Genomic DNA, 18,161 nt, shown 5'->3' with positions numbered 1-18,161 from the left:
GAAAAAGATACTTAACATGATTTCAATTTTCTTAAACTTAACAAGGCTTGATTTGTGACCCAAGATATGATCTATCCTGGAGAATGTTCCATGAGCACTTGAGAAGAAAGTGTACTCTGTTGTTTTGGGATGGAATGTCCTATAAGTATCAATTAAGTCCATCTTGCTTAATGTATCATTTAAATCTTGTGTTTCCTTATTTATTTTCATTTTGGGTGATCTGGCCATTAGTGAAAGTGGGGTGTTAAAGTCCCCTACTATGATTGTGTTACTGTTGATTTCCCCTTTTATGTCTGTTAGCATTTGCCTTATGTATTGAGGTGCACCTATGTTGCGTGCATAAATATTTACAGTTGTTATATCTTCTTCTTGGATTGATACCTTGATCATTAAGTAGTGTCCTTGTCTCTTGTAATAGTCTTTATTTTAAAGTCTATTTTGTCTGACATGAGAATTGCTACTCCAGCTTTCCGTTGATTTCCATTTGCATGGAATATCTTTTTCCATCCCCTCACTTTCAGTCTGTATGTGTCCCTAGGTCTGAAGTGGGTGTCTTGTAGAAAACATACATGCAGTTCTTGTTTTTGTATCCATTCAGCCATCTATGTCTTTTGGTTGGAGCATTTAGTCCATTTACATTTAAGGTAGTTATCAATATTTATGTTCCTTTTACCACTTTCTTAATTGTTTTGGGTTTGTTTTTGTAGGTCTTTTCCTTCTCTTGTGTTTCTGCCTAGAGAAGTTCCTTTAGCATTTGTTGTAAAGCTGGCTTGGTGTTGGTGAATTCTCTTAGCTTTTGCTTGTCTGAAAAGGTTTTAATTTCTCCACCAAATCTGAATGAGATCCTTGCTGGGTAGAGTAATCTTGGTTGTAGGTTTTTCCCTTTCATTACTTTAAATATGTCCTGCCGCACCCTTCTGGCTTGCAGAGTTTCTGCTGAAAGATCAGCTGTTAACCTTATGGGGATTCCCTTGTATATTATTTGTTGTTTTTCCCTTGCTGCTTTTAATATGTTTTCTTTGTATTTAACTTTTGATAGTTTGATTAATATGTGTCTTGGTGTGTTTCTCCTTGGATTTATCCTGTATGGCAATCTCTGCGCTTCCTGGAATTGATTATTTCTTTTCCCATATTAGGGAAGTTTTCAACTATAATCTCTTCAAATATTTTCTCAGTCCCTTTCTTTTTCTCTTCTTCTTCTGGGACCTCTATAATTCAAATGTTGGTGCGTTTAATGTTGTCCCAGAGGTCTCTGAGACTGTCCTCAATTCTTTTCCTTCTTTTTTCTTTATTCTGCTCTGCAGTAGTTATTTCCACTATTTTATCTTCCAGGTCACTTATCCGTTCTTCTGCCTCAGTTATTCTGCTATCGATTCCTTCTAGAGAATTTTTAATTTCATTTATTATGCTGTTCATCATTGTTTGTTTGCTCTTTAGGTTTTCTGGGTCCTTCTTAAACGTTTCTCGTATTTCCTCCATTCTATTTCCAAGATTTTTAATCATCTTTACTATCATTACTCTGAATTCTTTTTCCGGTAGACTGCCGATTTCCTCTTCATTGATTTGGTCTGGTGGGTTTTTACCTTGCTCTTTCATCTGCTGTGTATTTATGTCTTCTCATTTTGCTTAACTTACTGTGTTTGGGGTCTCCTTTTCGCAGGCAGCAAGTTCGTAGTTCCCATTGTTTTTGGTGTCTGGCCCAGTAGTTAAGGTTGGTTCAGTGGGTTGTGTAGGTTTCCTGGTGGAGCGGACTGGTGCCTGTGTTCTGGTGGATTAGGCTGCAACTCATCTTTCCGGTGGACAGGACCACATCCGGTGGTGTGTTTTGGGGTGTCTGTGAACTTACTATGATTTTAGGCAGCCTCCCTGCTAATGGGTGGGGTTGTGTTCCTGTCTTGCTAGTTGTTTGGCACAGGGTGTCCAGCACTGTAGCTTGCTGGTCATTGAGTGGAGCTGGCTCGTAGCACTGAGATGGAGATCTCTGGGAGAGCTTTCACTGTTTGATATTACGTGGGGCCGGGAGGTCTCTGGTGGACCAATATCCTGAACTTGGCTCTCCCACCTCAGAGGCTCAGGCCTGACACCCGGCCGGAGCACCAAGACCCTGTCAGCCACGCAGCTCAGAAGAAAAGGGAGAGATAGGAAGGGAGAGAGGGAGGGAGGGAGGGAGGGAGGGAGATAGGGATAAAGGGAAGGAAGGAAGGAAGGGAGGGAGGGAGGGAGGGAGGGAGGAAGGAGGAGAAAAATATAAAATAATTAAAATAAAAATTTTTTAAAATATTAAAAAGAAAAAAAAAAGGAAAGGAAGAAGAGAGTAACCAAACCAAAAACAAATCCACCAATGATAACAAGCGTGAAAAACTACACCCCAAAAAAACAAAAAAAGTTATAACCCTAGGACAAACTGTAAAAGCAAAGCTATACAGACAAAATCACAGAAAGCATATGCATACACACTCATAAAAAGAGAAAAAGGAGAAAAAAATATATATATATATATATAAAAGGAAGAGAGCAACCAAATCAATGAACAAATCTACCCATGATAATAAGCTCTAAATACTAAACTAAGATAAACAAAAATCCAGAAACAAATTAGATGCAGAAAGCAAACCCCAAGTGTATAGTTGCTCCCAAAGTCCATCGCCTCAGTTTTGGGATGATTCATTGTCTATTCAGGTATTCCAGAGACGCAGGGTACATCAAGTTGATTGTGGAGATTTAATCTGCTGCTCCTGCCCAGAGGACCCCTATCCTTTTGTCTCTGTTTTTCCTTTTTTCTTTTGCCCTACCCAGGTATGTGGGGAGTTTCTTGCCTTTTGGGAAGTCTGAGGTCTTCTGCCAGCGTTCAGTAGGTGTTCTGTAACAGCTGTTCCACATGTAGATGTATTTTTGATGTATCTGTGGGGAAGAAGGTGATCTCCACGTCTTACTCCTCTGCCATCTTGAAGGTTCCCCCCATAATAACTTCTTAACTATTCTTACTTGCAGTTTTTTTTCCCTTTTAATCTTTCAAACGCTATCCCCAGAGGTCTCTAACACACAAATCTAATTATGGCTACAATCTTAAAATACAACAATAGCACCCATTACTTATATATAAAACTCTTAACAATCTGGGCTCTTTGACATCATCCAAATATCACAAACTCTACACCCCAACCCCACTGAGTTTGCTCAACCTTCTTCAAGCATACATCTCTACACCTCTGTACATACTGCTCCTCCAACCTAGAATGCTCTTCCCTCTATTTCTCCCCTATTAAATACCTCAGATTCTGCACAAAATTATTCTCTAATCCACACAGTCAACACTCCCACACCAAGGCATTCCTTTCTCTGGGTGTTAGTACTTGGTAATTTGTATTAACACATATCATACTATATTATAATTATTTGTCTACATGTCTGTCTTCTTCTCCAGACTGTGGAAGTCCTTAAAGAGAGCACCCTTAGTCACCTTTACATCTCCAAAGTGTATGGCTCATGATACTGAATAAACAAATGAATGGATGGATACAGTGTAGCCACAAGTTTGAAATCATTTGTTTAGAACTTAAAATAATTTAACTTTCACACTATAAATGATGGTTAAGCATCAAGTTCAGCTTATTACATAACATATAAGCACTGTATCAACTACAACCAGTGACAACGATAAAATGATTTCAATGAGAGTAAAAATAAGTTAGGAGGATAAAATAATTGTGAAGAAAGGGCATCTGAACACTTTTATTCCATTAGTACCCTGGAGTTAATCCTCTTGGGCATCAGTAACATCTTAATTATTTATATTTAATTTATATAAAAGGTACCTCTTTATAATTCTTCATCTGCCAAAACATTATCTCTAAATCAGTCATTTCCTTTGTATTCTTAATCAGGGAATAACAGTTGTTTTTTCAGGGAGTAAGACAAGGGCTTCAGACTGTTCACACCCATGGATCCTTTGTGAGTAGGATATTTAGCCTACATTAGACACTGTGGCATATTGTGTTTTCCAATCATGGCCATATCAATATTCTACAACCCACATGCTCTTCTTACAATGTGATACTGACCCGTTCTCCAACATCAGGTGCAGTCTATGTTCCTTCCCCTTGAATCTGGGCAGGCCTGTGACTTCCAAGGCTAGATCATAAAAAGCATTATGTATAGCTACACTGCTTCAGCCTACCTTTCATGTAGCAATATTTGTGTGTTTTCCCTTCCTTCCTCCCTCTTTTTTTCCGTCTCTCTCTGTCTCTCAGTATAGATACCTTGGGAGCCGTAAGCCATAGGTTAAAAAAAATCTTGGATACCCTGAAGCTGCTGTGCTGCAAAGATTTCATGAGAAGGCTAAAAAGAACAGATATATAACAAGATATATGAGGCTTCCAAACACAGGTATCAAGGTAAGTGAGTGAGTGATCCTTTAAGATGATTCCAGGCCTCAGCCCCCAAGCAAACCTAGCTAACTCCAAATGAAACCAAGAAAAGCTATCTCTGAACCCTGGCCAGACAGCAGATTCATGAGCCAAGTAAGTTTAAACCACTAAGTTTGGGGATAATCTGTTACACAACCCTAGTAATAACCTAAAAAGATACCAAGTTCAAACTTGAAGAATAGCAGCTGATATTTTTTAAAGAGTTGGGTATAGGTGTTGAGTATTTTGTAAAAATAAAAGACTTCTGATGTCTTCTGTGGAAGATTTTATATTCTTTTTTCACAGTAATTAGTTTTTATTATTTTACCTATAAGTGGATTAGACTCAATGTTAATAAATTATTTACCCTAATAAATATTCATGTATACTTCCATTAGGATGGACACAAAATATAATTTACCCTATCTTCAAAAAAAGGAGCTCTCTACTTCCCCTAAAAGCATAAACATATGAAATCTGGAAATTTATTAAAACTCTAAACAAGCATCAAAAGGTTTGAAAATCAAAGTACAGTAGACCGTTGAACAATTCAGGAGTTGGGGCACCAACCCCTGTGCAATTGAAAATTTGAGTAACTTTATAATCACCCTTATGTATCCATAGTTCCACATCCTCAGGTTCAACCAACCACAGATCGTGTAGTACTATAGTATTTATTTTTAAAACTTCTGTGCATAAGTGGACTGAAGCAGTTCAAATACATTGTGTCCGAGGACCAACTGTATATACATACAAACATTTATGAACAGGGACATAGACTATATATTATTTATAGTATAGAAAAAATAGAAACAATGATAATAAAAGAACACAAATAAAATTATTGTAAAGACAAATAATGAGATACTGTACAGCAGTTATTAAAAAACATGTTCCAGAACAAATAAGAAATTATTTCCAATACAAGTAATAAAGAAAATCATATCTACAGAATGATCTCTCTTTTATAAGGCAAAAAAAAAATCCATATATGGAAAACAAATGTGAAAGGATATGCACAAAAACGTTTACCAGTGACTAGCTCTGAATGCTAATATAAGGAGTGATTTTTATTTTCATTTTTGTGTCTTCCTACAGTTTCCACATGTTTTATTTTTTAATAGGACTATCACGCAACCATTAAAAGCAAGACAAAATAAATAAACATTTAAAGCTCCAGAAAAACCTCTGCTGCAGCTTCCTGGTCAATAAATTACATATCTAAATCTCTCGGTCTAATATTGTATATGCGTGGCAAGCAGATTTTAGGTACAACTAACTACTCCGTCAAATTTTTCTACACTCACTTTTTTCTTAATGATTAAATCATAAAAATAATGTCTGTCTCTTTACAACAATCTGATCTATTCATAGACAAATTTTAATCTGATCTCAATTGTGTACAATCAACAGAGATTCTAAGCCACTAATGATTCTGCAAAGCCTATATTATAATTCCATTACAAGAATCAGAACGGACTCCTAATACTTTCAAATATTTTCAATACTCTCCTAATACTTTAAAGATCAAAATTTAATCTTTTAAGGCAAAAAAGGGTTCTAAACCCCCTTCCCTTCAAGTTATACTTAAATACATTGACAGAACTCTAACAACTTCCCAAAAACAAAGCTCAAGAACATTTATTTTATTTTACTTACTAATGTTCAAATGTAATACTAAACAAGCCTTTCAGCAAATCAATTCACACAGTCACTTTGAGGTTCATTTTATACCTAATTCATTACAGTATGCCCTCAAAAAGAGAATGCTATCAAAAGAAGATAATGGGTGGGGGGGTGAATATGCTGGATTCTATCGACAAGTTATGCATTGCTAACATATGCTCCTTACAAGCTGAAATGATCTCTGCCGTATTCTTAACACAGAACTTCAGAACCTTAATCACTTATTTCTTCAGATACTACATAGATGTAGAATTATTATTTAGGGAAACTTTGGGGTCTGCTCAAAGATATGGCTATGACTTACCAAGGAAGAATGAAAGTCTTGGTTTTTAGTTTTCAGTATCAACCTCCTCATTTAAAAAGCCAAAGACTATGGATCTCCCCATTAGCAGAATTCAAAGTATTCACACTCTTACTCTACATCTATCCAGAGATATAAGCTTTGAGTTAATCTAGTTCCAGCACCTATCAAAAGGCCAGGAATAATTAGTAGATAATGATGTTCCAAAGATTTAGCTACAAGGATAATAACTGCAGTACAATTTATAATTTTTAACTGAAAACAATTCAAAAATATAATGACAGGATAGTGGTTAAATTAACTGTGATACATCCCTACAGTTGAATATAATGTAGTCATTGAAAATGTTTACCACTGCTTCCCTGGTACTTACGCCTAGTATAGTGTCCAATACATGTTAAGTACCCAATAAGTATCTACCGAGCAATGCTTTAAACTTGATTTCAGAAAATGTTTATAATATATAATTAAGTAGAAAAAGTAAATAATAAAATAGTATTTTGTGGTTTTCAACCATTAATATTTAAATATTTGTTTATTATAGATAGATATACAGATACGCAGACAAATTAGTAGGATATACACTTCAGTGTTAATTTTAACTGTGTCCAGGTGGTATTCTTTTTGTTCAACTGAATTTTCTAATTTCTTCACAACAATCTAGTATTGATTTAGAAATATTTTTTTAAATACTTAAAATATATCAGAGTCTTGTCCCTATACCAGTCAAAACTTCAATCCTTTCAGCGATTTATTTCCCTAGCTGCCTTGAGAGAAAAAGCAATACTATTAACTGCTAACAAGAATTTAATATGCCAATATTCTAAAAAAATTCTACATTTTTAAACAGTAGTACCACAACTTCATGTGCATATTATGGTTGAACAGATAAGAAAATATAATGTAGATACTGAGAGACAGAAAAGTTAAAAATAAGCGAAGAAGGAGACTTCCCTGATGGTCCAGTGGCTAAGACTCCGCAGGGGGCCGGGGGGTTTGATCCCTGGTCAGAGAACTAGATCCTGCGTGCTGCAACTAAGAGTTCACATGCTGCAACTAAAGATCCCACGTGGCGCAACAAATATCTCGCGTGCCACAACTAAGACCCGGCACAGCCAAATAAATAAATATTAAAAAATAAATAAATAAGGAAAGAGGGCAGGCTAAAATAAGCCCTGTGGTATTGGATTGGAATCAGAAGTAACAGTACTGAACTCATGAGGGTTTCTTTAGATGTATAGATAAGCAGATAGAGAAATAAATACAGATATGTATGTATATGTATGAGTTAGTACACATATATTCTTCTAGTCCTGTTTATTGAGAGAGCCTAGAAATGATGACACCCCAGCAGCAATGAGCACATCTAGCACCCTGAGCTGGGTTTCTGAATACTATTCTTGAATTTAAAAAAACAGAGCTCCTTGGAAAGTATCTTATAGTACCAGAAAGTAAGGAAGAGCTCAAAAAAACAAACAAACAAACATAGGAGCATGTCAAAAGGGCACAAGAGCCATCCTGAAAGAACTTCCAATGCCAAAGCTGGAATACTTTGATCAACAAAACCAGTAATGACAGTAGTAGATTATAACACATAAAATAAAATAAATACCTATAAGTCCATGTTGATATATGTAAATAATTGAATAAATAAGTGAGACAAGAGGGACAGCTATCCATTCCAGAAGAATTTTAATAAATATAGAGGGAATGAAGAAAATAGAAAGTCACCAATAGAATATCGTATTTTAACTGTTGCAAGCAAGATCCACTGTTAAATGATAAAACAGTGGGTGAAAGTTTAAGAAGAAACAGTATATTTGCATAGATTCAAAATATCTCTCCCAATACAAACTTCCAATTGTAAGATAAATAAGTACTAGGGATGTAACATACAACATGATAAAGAAATGAACACTGATGTACGTTATAAATAGAAGTTGTTAAAAGAATAAAACCAAAGAGTTCTCATCACAAGGGAAAAAATTTCTTTCTATTTCTTTAATGTTGTATCTATATGAGATGATGGATGTTCACTAAACTTACTGTGGTAATCATTTCATGATGTATGTAAGAAAAATCATTATATTGTACACCTTAAACTTATGGAGTGCTATATGTCAATTATACCTCAATAAAACTGGGAGAAAAAACACAAGATATCTCTCCCAAGATATCTATTTATTAAAGATAAAAAATAACTTTACAATGGAGTAACCACACAGACACCATCTTAACCAGGTGATCAAGACTGACGTCACCAGTAATAAGACATACCATCATTATGTACCCCTGATAGGACAACTGAGAAGGGCACAACACTTCTGTGGTATTGTTCTCAAAAAGCCACAACCTTAATCTAATCACACATGATTAGAAACATAAGACAAACCCAAACTTAAGGATTCAACAAAATATTGCCTAGTATTCTTTAAAAGTGTCATGGTCATGAAAGAAAAAAGACAAGAACTGTCATAGACTTAAGGAAATCAATGCAATGTGAGATCCTGAATTGGATCCTAAAACAGAAAAATGACATTAGTGAAAAAATTGAAGAAATTCAAATAATGTCTATAGTTTAAAATATACCCATGTTAACTTCTTTATGTTGATAACTGTACTATGGTTATGTAAGACATTAACACTGGGGGAAGCTGAGTGAAGGGTAGATGGAAACTGTACTATTTCTGTAAATTTAAAGTTACTTGAAAATTAACAGTTTTAAAAAACATTGCTGTACAACTAAAAATAAGAGAAATGTATTTAGTCAGTACACTCATAATACAAATTCATAATACAAATTATGAATTTCTAATGGTGGAGCTTCAGAGCAAGATGCATAAACCAATGTCCTAAAGCAAAGCATTTCACTTCACTGAAGGTATTAAGCAGAAAAGAAGTGGCAGTCAATACAGAGGTATTTAAAACCAGGTATACATACACACAAATAAACTCAAATTGGATTAAAGATCTAAATGGGGACTTCCCTGGTGGCCCAGTGGTTGAGAATCTGCCTGCCAATGCAGGGGACACGGGTTCGACCCCTGGTCCGTGAGGTTCCCACGTGCCACGGGACAACTAAGCCCGTGTGCCACAGCTCCTGAGCCTGCGCTCTAGAGCCCGCGAGCCACAATTACTGAGCCTGCATGCCACAACTACTGAAGCCCATGTGCCTAGAGCCGTGCTCCGCAACAAGAGAGGCCACTGCAATGAGAAGCCCATGCACCGCAATGGGAGTGGCCCCCGCCTGCCACAACAAGAGAAAGCCTGCGCACAGCAATGAAGACCCAATGCAGCCAAAAATAAATAAATAAATAGGTTTTTTTGAAAAAAGACCTAAATGTAAGGCCAGATACTATAAAACTCTTAGAGGAAAACATAGGCAGAACACTCTTGACATAAATAGCAGCGATATCTTTTGGATCCACCTCTTAGAGTAATGAAAATAAAAACAAACAAATGGGACCTAATTAAACTTAAAACCTTTTGCACAGCAAAGGAAATCATAAACAAAAAGACAACCCTCAAAATGGGAGAAAATATTCGCAAATGAAGAGACCAACAAGGGATTAATCTCCAAAATATACAAACAGCTCACGCAGCTCAATATCAAAAAAACAAACAGGGACTTCCCTGGCAGTCCAGTGGTTAAGACACCACACTTCCAATGTAGGGGGTGGGGGTTCAATCTCTGGACAGGGAACTAAGATCCCACATGCCATGCGGTGTGGCCAAAATAATAATAATAATAATAATAATAATTTTTTTTAATGGAAGATCTAAATGTACATTTTTCTCATTTTCCAAAGACATACAGATGGCCAAAAAGCACAAGAAAAGATGATCAACATCACTAATTATTAGAGAAATGAAAATCAAAACTACAATGAGATATCACCTCACACCAGTCAGAATGGCCATCATCAAAAAATCTACAAACAATAAATGCTGGAGAGGGTGTGGAGAAAAAAAGGGAACCCTCTTGCACTGTTGGTGGGAATGTAAACTGATACAGCCACTAAGGAGAACAGTATGGAGGTTCCTTAAAAAACTAAAAATAGAGCTACCATATGACCCAGCAATCCCGCTACTGGGCATATACCCTGAGAAAACCATAATTCAGGAAGAGTCATGTACCACAATGTTCATTGCAGCTCTATTTACAATAGCCAGGACATGGAAGCAACCTAGGTGTCCATCGACAGAGGAATGGATAAAGAAGATGTGGTACATATATATACAGTGGAATATTACTCAGCCATAAAAAAGAACAAAATAATGCCATTTGCAGTAACAAGGATGGACCTAGAGATTGTCACACTGAGTAAAGTAAGTCAGACAGAGAAAGACAAATATCATATGATATTGCTTATATGTGGCACCTAAAAACTGGTACAAATGAACATATTTACAAAACAGAAATAGAGTCACAGATGTAGAAAACAAACTTATGGTTACTAGAAGAGAAAGGGGTGGGGGAGGGATAAACTGGGTGACTGGGATTGTCATATACACACTACTACACATAAAATAGATAACTAATAAGTTCCCTGTATAGCACAGGGAACTCTACTCCATACTCTGTAATGACCTACATGGGAAAAGAATCTAAAAAGAGTGGATATATGTATAACTGATTTATTTGCTGTACACCTAAAACTAACACAACCTTGTAAATCAACTATACGCCAATAAAAATTCTTAAAAATCAAATACATAAATAAATAATAAAACTGGGTATAATAACAATGTAAATTTCTTTTTTAACTCCCTCATCTACCTCACTTAAGCTAAATCCAGAATTTTTTTGGCTGAATGGCACAGCTTATGGGATCTTAGTTCCCCAACAAGGGATCGAACCCGGGCCCACAGCAGTGAAAGCATGGAGTCCTAACCACTGAACCGCCTGGATTCCCTAAATCCAGAATTTTTTCTTTTTTTTTTCTTTTTTTTGGCTGTGTTGCTCTGCATGGGCTTTCTCTAGTTGCGGCAAGTGGGGGCTATTCTTTACTGTGGTGTGTGGGCTTCTCATGGCGGTGGCTTCTCTTGTTGCGGAACACAGGCTCTAGGAGCACGGGCTTCAGTAGTTGTGGCACCCAGGCTCTAGAGTGTAGGCTCAGTAACTGTGGCGCACGGGCTTAGTTGCTCTGCGGCATGTGGGATCTTCCCGGACCAGGGATAGAACCCATGTCCCCTGCACTGGCAGGTAGATTCTTAACCACTGTGCCACCAGGGAAGTCCCAGAATTTTAAATGAAGAAACCACACCCCACAAAATCTGAAGTAAGCCAAGGTAGAAAAAGAGTATCCAAAGCCATGCTCTCTGTGTGGTCTTGTAAGGTACTCTTGATTCCTCTCACAGCCCTCCTTTATGATTTCTTCTTGTCCCTCTTTGTTCCAAAAAATACACCAAATTAAAGTCCTCTGTGTATAATTAGAATGTGTCAGAGAAAAGTCTCTAATAAATTATTATAATGCAAATCAAGGTACTATGGCATTTAAATCACAAAATTCTATAGGAAAAAAGATTATCTTTCTAAAAACACAGATTAAATTTTTTTAAACACCTCTATGTAGGTAGAAACTTCATTTTACTTGTTTTGCTACTCTTGGCTTATATAAAAGAAAGAAATAAATGAAAAAAAAGTATGTTTAAAAGGACATACATACATATTCCAAACAGTAAATTTCAGCACATGACTTGAATATAACTCTTCAACATCTACAGTATCATAAGTGAATGAATCTCAGGTGCTCTAATATATTCAGTCATCAAAGAAATGAGTTCTGTTCTATATAAATCTAAAATAAGACTTGGAAAGTATACTGGAAAATTTTACAATGATTTAAACAAGGCTGGTCCCAGAAAGGGTTTCCTAGCTAACCCTTGGTTTATTAGGATATACCATTCCCAAAAGAACACTGATTAATTATGGATTTACAGTATTTTCCCTAAAATTTTATTAAAAAGACAAATACCAAAATACTTTCAATATTATTAACTCTAAAGATAATGCAAAGGTTAAGAGCAAAACTAATACATACCTTATGTAACTCCAAAGATGAAGGCTTTTTCCTTTTCCCTTCTGTGACAATTTCTACAAAGACATAGTAAAAATTATAATTTAACATTAAATGAGATAACATAACAGAATAAATCTTTTCAGTTATCTTTTGTTTCAAATTAGCTTGTTACATTTACAATTTACATTGATACATTTTACAGAACCTGAAGGACTAAAGGTCAAAAATAATCAAAGAGTAGCAGATTCTCACAAAATTTCTCAATTAAACAATATACATATGATGACAACTGAAAAAAGAAAGTTGGTTCTAAGAACTCAATAAGAAATTCCTTGGCAAAAATCCAGTAGGTCTTCGATTTATGTTGGTTGAACCATAAGACCAGATAAATTCTTATAATGGGGGGTGGGGGGCCACAGGGGTGGAGAACACAAGGTGAGGGCTACATATCTAAGCATTTATGCAACAGAGAACAGCTTAAGTCTTTCCTCACCAACATTTTTCAGACTTCTACGGGATTTTCTTTTATGATTCTTTCATTCAGTCAACAAATAATTACTGAATGTCTATCATGTGTCTGGCACTGTGCTAGCCAGTGGGTATAGTGTAGTGAGCAAATTAAACACAGCCTAAGTCTTCCTGGAACTTACAATTCACTGAAATTTCTCACAAATTTCATAATAAAAATGAATGGTAGAGACCCACACAAATGTGATCACCTATTTATGACAAACACACCACTGCAATTCAGTGGAAAAGGGATGATCTTTTCCATGAGTAATGCTGACACAATTTGATAACCAAACAAGGTAAACAAATAAGTAATAAACATCACACTATATCAAAAATTCTTTTTAAATTGATCATAGATTTAAATGTCAAAGACAAACAAAGCTTCTAGAATAAAAATGAGGGGAATATCTTCATGACCTTGGGGTTCGCAAGGATCTCTCAAACAAGACTCAAGTAGTACTAATCCATAAAGAAAAGGATTAATAAACTCAACTTCATTAAAATTAAAAACTTCTGTTCACCAAACCTCATCATTGAGTGAGAAGGCAAAACACAGACTGGAAGATTATTTATAATTCATGTATCTATGTACAGCATGGTGACTATAGTTAATAATACTGTATAATACATATATCTGTCAAAGGATTCATAACCAGAACACATAAAGAACTCGTATAAAGCAAAGGCAAGACAACCCAATCTTCAAAATGGGAAAAAGCCTTGAATAGGTACTCCATAAAAAAGAATGTCCAAGTGGCCAATAAACATATGAAAATATGCTCAATTTCATTATTACTAGGGAAGTGTAAACTAAAATGGTAAGAGAATACCATTACACAGCCCTTGGAAAGGGTAAAATTAAAAAGAATGACAATACCAAGTATTGATAAGAGACTAGAAGTCTCATATATTGCTGGTGGGAGTGTAAACGAATACATCTACTTTGCCAGTCAGTATCTACTAAAGTTAGACACCTGCCTACTCAATGTCCAACAATTACATTTCTAGATATTTAATCAAGAGAAATGAGTGCCTGTGTCCACCAAAAGGCATGTATAAGAATGTTAAGTTATCTTTGTTCTTAATAGCCAAAAACTAAAAATAATCCAAATGTCCATCACAGGAGCATGGATAAACCTTTTCATACAATAGAAAACTACAAGCTTTGCACAGTGGCAGTATCATAGCCAACGAGGTTTATCCGAGGCGCAATTATTGCTAATTGAAAACTACATAGTAATAAAAAAGAATGAATTACTGCTGTGCACAACACGGATACATCTCACAGACATTACGTTCAGAAGAAAACAGATGCAGAAGAATGTATGATTCTATTTATGTGGAATTCAGGAACAGGTAAAACAAATCAGTTAGGATAGTGTGAGTACCCGAGCAGGGAAAAACTACTGACTGACTGGGATGGGATACAAGTTAGCCTTCTGAGATGCTGGAAATGTTCCGTATCTTGATCTAGGTGATAGTTATACAAGTGTATGTATACAAGTATAAAAAATCATCAAACTAAAGATATTGTACTGTGTCGTATGTAATATCTCAACTTAAAAATTAAAAAACCTTTAAAATAACAGTTATAACGAATGGGCTATAGCTTATCCAGAAATCTACATAGCTGAAATAATTTCTCTCATTTCATGAAAATAGCATGAATTTCACCATATGCATTTCCTCGAGCAATCACTGATGTAAAAATTACTTTAACTTCTATACTTAAGCTTTCAATAGATTTAAATAATTTTCAATAAAGTAGCATTTCTCAGACTACCAAAAATATATAACATTTAGATAAATGGTAAGAAAACCTTTCTTACATAAATTCACTTTCTAGTTAACTTTCAATTTAATAAAATATATGTATTTTTAAAAAAGGAATATCAGTTGCTTAAATCACAGACAGACTCATTGAGTTAAAAATGCTTCTATCCTATTTTGCAGAATGTTTGTACATTTCTTTTAGTGACTACTATTGTGACTTCCCAAAATTTTAGGGGTTCTATAACTGAGTTGCTCCATCTGATACTAGGTTGGTATTAGAGCATTTTAATAAATGATGCATCGCTGCTTGTGACTGTCTGGTATAGCACAGTGCTCTAGAGTAAAAATATTAAAGTCCAACAACCTAAATTTATATCTTGGCTTACTAGCTGTGACTTCTCTGAGACTCAGTGTCTCATCTCTAAAAAGGGGACAATAACCAGCTTTTCAATTGCCAAGATTAAAGTGACATAGTCTAGTCTCCCAAAAGAAATAAAAGCAAAAATAAACAAATGGGACCTAATCAAACTTAAAAGCTTTTGCACAGCAAAGGAAACCATCAACAAAATGAAAAGACAACCTACAGAATGGGAGAAAATATTTGCAAACAATGTGACTGACAAGAGCTTACTTTCCAAAATATACAAACAGCTCATACAACTCAATATCAAAAAAACAAAACAAAATAAAACAAAACAACCCAATCAAAAAACGGGCAGAAGACCTAAGTACACATTTCTCCATAGAAGACATGCAGATGGCCAAAAGGCACATGAAAAGATGCTCAATGTCGCTAATTATTAGAGAAATGGAAATCAAAACTACAATGAGGTATCACCTCACACCAGTCAGAATAACTATCATGGAAAAGTCTACAAATAATAAATGCTGGAGAGGGTGTGGAGAAAAGGGAATCCTCCTACACTGTTGGTGGGAATGTAAGTTGGTACCGCCACTATGGAAAACAGTATGTGGGTTCCTTTAAAAACAAAAAATGGGGACTTCCCTGGTGGTCCAGTGGTAAAGAATCCTCCTTCCAATGCAGGGGACATGGGTTCGATCCCTAGTTGGGGCACTAAGATCCCACATGCCACGGGGCCACATCTACTGAGCTCGCATGCCTCAAAGAGAGAGCCCACGTGTCACAAACTACAGAGTCCATGCGCTCTGGACCCCACACGCCACAATTACAGAGCCCATATGTCCTGGAACCCGCACACCACAACTAGAGAGAAGAGAAGCCTGAGCACCACAACAAAGACCCCACATGCTGCAACTAAGACCCAACACAGCCAAAATAAATAAATAAAATAAAATAAATATTTTTTTAAATAATTAAAAAATAAAAACTAAAACTGGAGGGGCTTCCCTGGTGGCGCAGTGGTTAAGAATCCACCTGCCAATGCAGGGGACACGGGTTCAAGCCCTGGTCCAGGAAGATCCCACATGCTATGGAGCAACTAAGCCCATGCTCCACAGCTACTGAGCCTGTGCTCTAGAGCCCGTGAGCCACAACTACTGAAGCCCGCGTGCCACAACTACTGAAGCCCATGCACCTAGAGCCCGTGCTCTGTAACAAGAGAAGACACTGCAATGAGAAGCCCACGCACTGCAACGAAGAGTAACCCCCGCTCGCGGCAACTAGAGAAAGCCCGCGCGCAGCAACAAAGACCCAACGCAGCCAAAAATAATAAAATAAATAAATTAAATAAAAAAACAAACAAACAAAAAATAGAGCTACCGTGATTCAGCAATCCCACTCCTGGGCATATATCCAGAAAAGACGAAAACTCTAATTCAAAAAGATACATGCACCCCAATGTTCATAGCAGCACTATTTATAATAGCCAAGACATGGAAGCAACCTAAGTGTGTATCAACAGATGACTGGATAAAGAAGATGCGGTGTGTGTAGACACACACACACACACACACACACACACACACACACACACACACACATATATATATATATATATATATATACATATAATGGAATATTACTCAGCCATAAAAAAGAATGAAATATTGCCATTTGCAGCAACAAGAATGGACCCAGAGAATATCATATTAAGTGAAATGTCATAAAAAGATAAATATATGATATCACTTGTATGCAGAATGTAAAAATTAATACAAATGAATCTAAATACAAAACAGAAACAGACTCACAGACATAGAAAAAAAACTTATGGTTACCAAAGGGGAAAGAGAGTGGGCAGAACGATAAATTATAAGTATGGGATTAACAGATACAAACTACTATACATAAAATAGATAAGCAACAAGGATTTACTGTACAAAACAGGGAACAATATTCAATATCTTGTAATACCTATAATGGAAAATAATCTGAAAAACATATATACAGCTGAATCACTTTGCTGTACACCTGAAACAAACACAATAAATCAACTATATTTCAAAATAAAGGGAGATCGTCTCCCTTTAGAGTATATCTGGCAAATACTGCAAATAAATGATAACTATTATTATTACAATATTTTATACTAAAATACCCCTCTTTAAGAAACCTTAATGTATTTACATTAGCATACAGAAAAATCACTCTAATTATTCCCATTATATATATATGTCAAATAATCAGAAAGCATGACTTTTTCTCAAGGAGCTTGTGGAACCATTCATTCATATATTACATAAACATTTATTTTAAACAACAGTAATTACCATTGCCAGGCACTATGCTAAGTACTTTACACAAATTATTTTATTTAATCTTACAAAAGTCTTGTGAGTTCAGTAATGGCATTATCTCCATTTTATAGATGAAGAATCTAGGTTTGAAAAATACAAATAACTTGCCCAAGGTCACCATGTTAATCCATCACTGGTCTGATTCCAGAGGTGGAATTCTTAACCAGAACACTCTAGGCATGCTGGATGCTACGGGGATAGGAAATGAATAAGACAGCCCCTGTCACAGAGTTAACGGTATAAAAGCAGAGATTAAACAATTCAGCAAGCTAGAATATATGATGGAATCTGGCAAACATCACATAAGAGGCGCAAACACCCATGGAAATTCAAAAATAGGAATATTTTTTAAGTTTGAGTTAATTAGGAGATAGTTCTTGAAAAGGCACAATTGAACTGGGCTTTGAAGTAAGTTTTAGATAATAAGTTTTAGACAGGGAGAAATGGGTGGTAGGACAGTGCAATGCTAAGTGAAGCCAAGAAGTGAGTTATCAATCTAGGTATATGTGATGAAGCAGCTCACATTAGCCAGCCTCCTAAATTACTGAAGACTCACATTAGAGTTATACATCTGAGAGGCAGGTTTGAGACAGCACCATTACAGCAAAGTTCCAGTCTGAATCTTTAGAGCTACTCAGTCCTATACATAACCCACTCCCTGTGTTACCATATCCCCCCTCTAATCTACTTTCCAATCCTCTGCCTTCTATCACCAGGCTTGGGAATCACATTCACCACCCT

The 18,161-nt window shown here is 36.0% G+C and overlaps 1 protein-coding gene and 1 pseudogene across 22 annotated transcripts in view; one reads left to right on the top strand and one right to left on the bottom strand.

Moving 5' to 3' along the window:
• SENP7 (SUMO specific peptidase 7) overlaps positions 1 to 18,161 on the bottom strand; it is a 171,632-nt gene that overhangs the window by 129,167 nt on the left and 24,304 nt on the right. For 8 of the 22 annotated variants that reach the window (XR_007477497.1, XM_049710021.1, XM_049710022.1 and 5 more), the window contains 3 exons: positions 12,438 to 12,490; positions 4,178 to 4,338; positions 2,817 to 2,901 (listed from right to left, as the gene is read on the bottom strand). Coding sequence is in view for 17 of the 22 variants with exons in the window: in XM_049710021.1 (XP_049565978.1) it covers positions 2,817 to 2,901; positions 4,178 to 4,278 (186 nt within the window). In the remaining 5 variants the exon portion in view is untranslated. Of the gene's footprint in view, positions 1 to 2,614; positions 2,902 to 4,061; positions 4,132 to 4,177; positions 4,339 to 12,437; positions 12,491 to 18,161 lie in introns of those variants that run through there. The other 14 variants (XM_033433286.2, XM_033433289.2, XM_049710034.1 and 11 more) reach the window with 5 other exon arrangements.
• LOC117202432 (uncharacterized) lies at positions 14,091 to 14,173 on the top strand (annotated as a pseudogene).

This window comes from Orcinus orca, chromosome 5, assembly GCF_937001465.1.
Source record: "Orcinus orca chromosome 5, mOrcOrc1.1, whole genome shotgun sequence".
Lineage (NCBI taxonomy): Eukaryota > Metazoa > Chordata > Mammalia > Artiodactyla > Delphinidae > Orcinus > Orcinus orca.
The sequence above is the reverse complement of the archived record's forward strand: the minus strand, read 5'-3'. Positions and strand labels throughout refer to the sequence as shown.